At 35.5% G+C, this 6,914-nt stretch overlaps 1 protein-coding gene across 1 annotated transcript in view; it reads left to right on the top strand.

The window, feature by feature from the left end:
- The window catches only part of SULT1B1 (sulfotransferase family, cytosolic, 1B, member 1), a 48,304-nt gene that overhangs the window by 25,164 nt on the left and 16,226 nt on the right, over window positions 1–6,914 (top strand). The window contains exons 4-6 of the mRNA XM_006896820.1: window positions 2,788–2,914; window positions 3,651–3,745; window positions 6,135–6,315. Coding sequence (XP_006896882.1) covers window positions 2,788–2,914; window positions 3,651–3,745; window positions 6,135–6,315 — 403 coding nt within the window. The remainder of the gene's footprint in view (window positions 1–2,787; window positions 2,915–3,650; window positions 3,746–6,134; window positions 6,316–6,914) is intronic.

Here is a 6,914-nt window from a genome sequence, read left to right as displayed (position 1 = left end):
CTACTCCTTGGAGGCAAGGATTCTGGGGCTTTGTCTGACATACTTTGGACATGTTGCCAGGAGGGACGGGTCCTTGGAGAGGGACATCATGCTTGGGAGAGTTGAGGGACAACGCAGGAGGGGAAGACCCTCTATGAGTTGGATTGACTGGGTGACTGGGGTAATCGGCATGGGTGTGTCAGAGGCGGTGTGGTTGGTGCAGGATAGAGCAGGGTTAGGGCTGTTTGCATAGGGTCGCTATGAGTCGCAAACGACTCGACGGCACATAACAACAACAACAATATTTCTTCCTTAAGAATATCCAACTTTCCCACATTCATAGTTCTCACATTCCATGTTCCAACCACTAGTATCTATTTACACCTGTTCCTCCTCCTTACTATTTCCATACTTGAAAGTTCCACATCTATTGTTCCACATCCATATCTGCTAGTCTAAGTGTGTTCTGTTGTACATAGGGTTTTTGAAGGCCTGCAATTTTGGAAGTGGATGGCCAACCCTTCTTCCTAGTCTGTCTTAATATGAATGCTCAGATTTAGAAAAGTATCTGATAGACAAGCATTTTACAGAACAATGCAGATGAACTATCTTTCCCAATTGTAGAAATAGGCAGTAGTTTTCATTTTGTCCCTGACCTTGACACGAGTCTCTTGACCCACCACTTTCCCTGCCTCACCAGTATTCCCTTCTATTCCCACGTACCCTCTTCAACACCTATTGCCTGCTATACACCCCTTAATCTGACAATTTCTTTCTCAAGCATTGTGGGTTTCTGTGATTCCAAATTCATCAAGATGTTGCTGATTTCTTATGCTGTGATCAGTTTCCCTTGAGTGTAGGGGCCTGTAAGTCCAAGTATAAAGCTCTAATATTAGGGAAACCTTCTTATTTCAGATGGTTCTGAAGAAAAGTCCTTTCCCTTTAATTCCTGCTCCAGGTTTAACTTCTTGTGGCTTGGGCATCTTCCCTTTCATTTACAGCACACTGTGGTCACAATATTTCTGTCCAGTAGATCTGAGATCCCTAATTCCCACTCCTCTTCCTGGCCCCCTTGAACTTCTCTCTCACACTGAGTCCCCAAGGACTTCCAGCAGGCACTTTGTTCTTTGCGTGCGCACTTCTGGGACAGACTACCTGTTTGGGTGATGGGAGAGAAAACTGGGATCCCCAATTACTTTTGAAATATCATATCCTAAATATTTTCAGCTATATGCTGAATGTCATGTCAATTTTTCTCATAACTTATGCTCCAACAACAAAATATATTTAAGATATTAATGAAGTGAAATATAAGTATATTATATTTCTGTTTTTATACAGAGTTGTTTTTACTTCCTTTTTAAAACTCAATTGCTATCTTCTAATGTTTTTTTTCTGTTTTGACAAAGTCCTTGGTCTATGGCAAGAAATTTGAAACTCACTGGAAGAGATCCATAATACCCTTTCCTCATAAAATAAAGATTATCCAAAACACATAGAAATTATCCAACAATATCATTGATACCATATGCAAGTAAAATCTTCCTGGAGATTATTTTAAAATGACCCTAACATACACTGACAGGAAATTTTCAAAAATTCAAGCTGGATTTAGAAAATGCCATGACATAAAGGATGCCATTACTGATGTCAAATGGATCTTAGCAAAGCTCTGTTTTATTGTTTGTACACTTGTGTTTTATTGATTATTCAAAGATATTTCTCTGTGTGAGTTATAACAAATTATGTATAATATTCAGAAGAAAGGGAATCTCAGAAGACCTATATAGACAAAGAAGCAGTTGTCTGAATAAAACAGTAATCTGCACTTAAAATCAGGAAAGTCAGAATTGCATCCTTTCTCTATACCTATTAAATTCTTCATATATAGTATATTTTAACATCAAGACCAGAAAACAAAATATCATCAACACTGAGCCAATAAACAACATCCTGATAGAAAGAGAAATTGAAGTTAATAATTAGTTTATCTTATTTGGATCTACAATCAAGATCCTTGGGATCGTAGTCAAGATATCAAAAGCTATGTTGCATTGAGAAAAATCTTCTGTTAAGGACATCTCCAATATACTGAGGAGCAGGGTTGTCAGTTTAAATAATAAGATAAACTTAACTCAATCAGTGTTTTTTCAATTACTTGTTGTGCATCTGAAAGTTGTACAATAATCAAGAACGCCAGAAGAATTGATGTCTTTGCATTTTGGTGTTGGAGAAGAGTAGTGACTATCCCATGGAATAACAAAAGACCACACACACAGCTAGTTTGTTCCTTTGAGGCAAGGATGATGAAATCTCATCTCACATATTTTGGAGATGTTAGAAAATTCAGTCCTTGGAAAGGCTGTCATGATTCAAAAGGTGGTGGATCAACAAAAGAGAAGAACTTCAACAACATGAATTGAATCCATTACTACAAAAACATGCTTGATTATGTCAGGGCTGGAGATGATAGTGCACGAAAGGGCAGTGTTCAGATGCATTATTTATAGGATTGCTGTGAGTCCTAGTTGACTCTAAGACATGTACCAACAACAATGTAGGCTGTGTTGGTTTTTTTTTCATAGGGAATTGCACTGCTAATCCAAAAACATCTCTAATGGTTTCGATACACCAGCCACTCACTCCTCAGGAGAAATATGGAAATTTTTCCCTTGGGATCTAGCTCCTGAAAATGTGCTGGAAGGTCAATTTTGAGTTGGTTCTGATTCCACAGCTATGATTTTGAGTAATAAGGTTTTCCCTCTTAGTGAAATGAGTTTCATTTCTTTTGTCTCTTAACCCTTGTAGATGATTTATTTGGCTCGAAATGCCAAGGATGTTGCAGTCTCGTATTACAATTTTAGCTTAATGAATAGTTTAAACCCACTTCCTGGCACCTGGGGAGAATTTCTGGAGAAATTTATCACTGGTGAAGGTAGGTATATTTTAATGTGAAATTGGTAAGTAATTTTTTTTTCTTTTTTTAAAAGGAAGTTTCACTACAACTTAGAAACAGGCAATTCAAATCCACCAGAAGCTAGTGAGGGAGAAAGATGGGCAATATCCTCCAATAACAATTTCAGCCTTTTAAAACCCTCTGAAGGGTCGGTTATGACTTGTTTCCAATCTGATTGCACATAACAAACAACAATAAAAACAACTGTTAATTGTTATTTAACTGTTAATATTTCAAGCCAATGACAAATGCATTAAAAAATTAGAATAAAAATTCACTATATTGTACTAAGAGGTGTAATTGATAAATAAGGTTTTAATTCTTTAGCTAATAAAAATATTCTGAATTCTGCATCATTTGCTAAAAAAATCTATTTTGAGTTAAATATCATCCTCATAATACATATTACTTAAGTACAGTATCAAATATATCCAATAATGGGTCCTAGTTGGTTAAATCTGTTATTCCCAGACTATGGAAATTTGGTAAGAGAATAATTATGCCCTTTTGCATGGATGTTAAGTGTCATCAATTAAAGGTCAATATTTTTTATGAAATACTTCTTTATTTATATTTAATTTTTAAAAATTACTCATGTTCTCTGTTTTTTGAATATTTAATTCTATAATATGTCTGTAAAGTCTGACTTATTATTTAGAAATAACTCCTTAACTTAATGAATGTTTATGAAAATAGATGATTTTTCTATTCCCAGTTGCCTATGGTTCCTGGTTTAAGCATGTTAAGAGCTGGTGGGAGAAAAAAAAGGAATATCCAGTTCTTTACATATTCTATGAAGACTTAAAAGAGGTAAAATGGTAGAAGTATATTTCTAGATCATTTCCAAACATTATATTATGGTAATTTTTTAATATTTTGTTTAAATTTAGTCTAGTGGACTCCAAAATAATATTAATAGTTTGTACAGCCTTCATGACTTCTAACTTAATCTCGTTAAGGTGATTAGTAACTTCCTAACAGTGAAACCACCTCTCACATATCTAGAAGTAGATCCAGAAAACACCTTGTAAGTTACATAAACCTGCACAAATTTTTAATGAATGAAGCAAAAGAGAAGTACAATGAAAGGAAATTCAACAGCAGACTTTCTGTGTATTTCATATAGAACAATTACGATTTCTTTTGATCGTGGTACCAGTAGTCAGGACATTAGGAGATGTATTGCACCAAGAAAGTCTGAAGTTGGGACCTCTCCAAATTATTAAGGAGTGATGAGGTCTGTTTGAGGACTTAGAGGTGTCTTATTCAGGTCATCCTCATTCCAGTCATTTGCTGTGTTTCTGAGAGCGGGACAATGAATGACAAAAGAATTGATGGTTTTGAGCTGTGGTATTAGAGAAAAGTACTGAATATTCCATGGACTGCCAAAAGAACAAACAAACTTGAGAAGGTGCAGCCAGAGTGCTCCTTGGAGGAAAAGATGACAAAGCTTCATCTCACTTAGTTCATATTGCTGCAAGAGGCTATTCATTGAAGAGGAACATCAGGTTTGGGAAGGTGGAGAGAAGGCAAAAAAAAGAGGAAGACCCTCAAACAGGTGGATTGACACAGTTACTGTTGCAATGGTCTCAAATGTTTCAGGAGTGTGAGGACGGCACAGGATAGAATAGCACTCATATTTGTTGTTTATAGGGTTGCTATGGGTTGTATTTGATTTGATAGTACATAACAACAACAGAAACTAGGTATCTTTCCATTTTTACAATAATGGCCTTAAGCAGTATTTCTACTTATGAGTCTGAGTTAATTCACTCAGTATAATGCTCTCTAGCCTCTCTCATGTTACTCAGTCTTTCTTTAAGTCACTGCTCCTGAGTGCTGCATAGCATTTCATCATGTGAATGTATCATAATTTCTCAATCCATTTTTTATTGATGGACATTTGGGCTGTTTCCTTTTTCTTGATATTGTGAATAATGCTGATATGAACTTCGATGTACAAATCTCCCTTTGTGTCTCAGTTCTATTTTCCTTAGGGTATATTCCTAGCAGAAGATCAAGGAATGCAGCCTTCAGTATGGATTATATCTTAATGTGAAAAAGACAAAGATTCTTACCACTGGACTTATGGGCAATGCCATGATGGATGGAGAAGAGACTGAAACTGTCAACAACTTCATCTTACTTGGATCCATAATTAACACCCCTAGTACTAGCAATCAGGAAAAAAGGAGACACACTGTACTGGGAAAATCTGCAGTTAGGGAATCTCTCCAAATTATTAAAGAGTAATGAGGTCAGTTTGAAGACTGTGGTGCATTTGATTCAGGCCATGGTTTTTCCAATAATTTGCTATGCATCTGAGAACTGGACAATGAATAAGGATGACAGAAGAAGAACTGATGTCTTTCAGCTGTGGTGTTGGAGAAGAGCACTGAACATCCCATGGACAGCCAAAAGAACAAATAAATGTCTTGTAGAGGGTGCAGCCAGAGTATTCCTTGGCGACAAGAATTATGAGGCTTCACCTCACACGCTTCAGTCATGTTTCTAGGAGGGGCTATTCCTTAGAAAGTGGCATGATGCTGGGAAGGGTGGATGGTCAGTGAAAGAAAGGAAGATCCTCAACCAGGAGGTTTGACACAGTGACTGCCACAATGGGCTCTAGTGTGCAGGAAGTGTGAAGATGGCACAGGATAGGACAGAGTTCATATGTTTTTGTTCTTAGGCTCGCTATGAATAGTACTTGACTACATAACACCTAACAACAACAACAACATGTATTTCTAGCAGAAGAATAGCTGGGTCATCTACTCTATATTGCCAAGAATTTCAGTTGCTCTTTTCTCTACTGGTTATTCACTCTAACAAACTACAACAAACTTTTTAACTCTGGTACCACATCCACAAAGATATTACCATACATAGGTATGTAGATTTAGTAACTACCTGAAGTTCAAATGTTATATTTGTGTCCTCTGAATGTAAAAAAAAACCCCAAACAAACCACAGAACTATTCTTTTTTATAAACAATTTAAGCACTATTATTCTTGAATATTTTAAAGTAATTTTTAAAATTTCTCTAAAAATTATGAGTGTACTGAATCAAGGGCAGAATCCTGTAATATTCTGATTAAAATTTAAGACAATAGAATATAAACATATGATATTTTTTACATTACATTAAGTATTTACTTGATTACTATTTTCTTTGATTTTCTCTTTATCTATTGATAGAATCCAAAGCAGGAAATCAAGAAGATAATTCAATTTCTCGGGAAGACATTAAATGATGAAATTTTGCAAAAGATTATTCATCACACCTCATTTGAAGTAATGAAGGACAACCCAATGGTAAACTATACGCACCTTCCCTGTGTTCTGATGGATCATAGCCAATCTGCCTTTATGCGGAAAGGTAGACTTTTTTTTAATATCATTACTTATGTCATTATAAATTCCACTAGATAGTGCTTAGCTGTGTAATCTCTAGCAAGGTATTTAATCTGTCTGGACATCAATTTCTTTCTCTCAAAAAGGACACTAAAATCTCTACTACAAATGTGCTAAATTATCTTGTAAATTATTCAATGAAATGTTACATGTGAAGCTGTTAGCATATAATTTAAATATTTGGCAAGTATTTACATTTTTTAAATTATTATGTTGAGTAAAAGTGAGGTAAACCTGGTGGCTTAGTGGTAAGCAGTTGTGCTGCCAATCCAGAGGCACAGGGTTCATATCTATAAGGTGTTTTGTATGAAAAGTAATTTACTGCCTCTGAAAATCTACTGGAGAATTAGATCTAAGTTGAGTGTAACTTAATGATACATAATACCAATAACTGAATGTAATTTTGGCAAATTAATGTAAATTCTTTCAAAGTTTCATTCCTACTAATTAATCTTACATTCCTACTAATTAATATTACAATGAAATGTGCAAGGAGTTGGAGTCAGAAAATCAAAAGGGCCGAACTCGCTCAGCATATCTTAAGCTCAAGGAACTGAAGAACAA

Source organism: Elephantulus edwardii, unplaced genomic scaffold (assembly GCF_000299155.1).
Source record: "Elephantulus edwardii isolate Elephantulus edwardi_28Jun2011 unplaced genomic scaffold, EleEdw1.0 scaffold00192, whole genome shotgun sequence".
NCBI lineage: Eukaryota > Metazoa > Chordata > Mammalia > Macroscelidea > Macroscelididae > Elephantulus > Elephantulus edwardii.
Note: the sequence above shows the minus strand (reverse complement) of the source record. Positions and strands in the feature narration are given on the sequence as shown.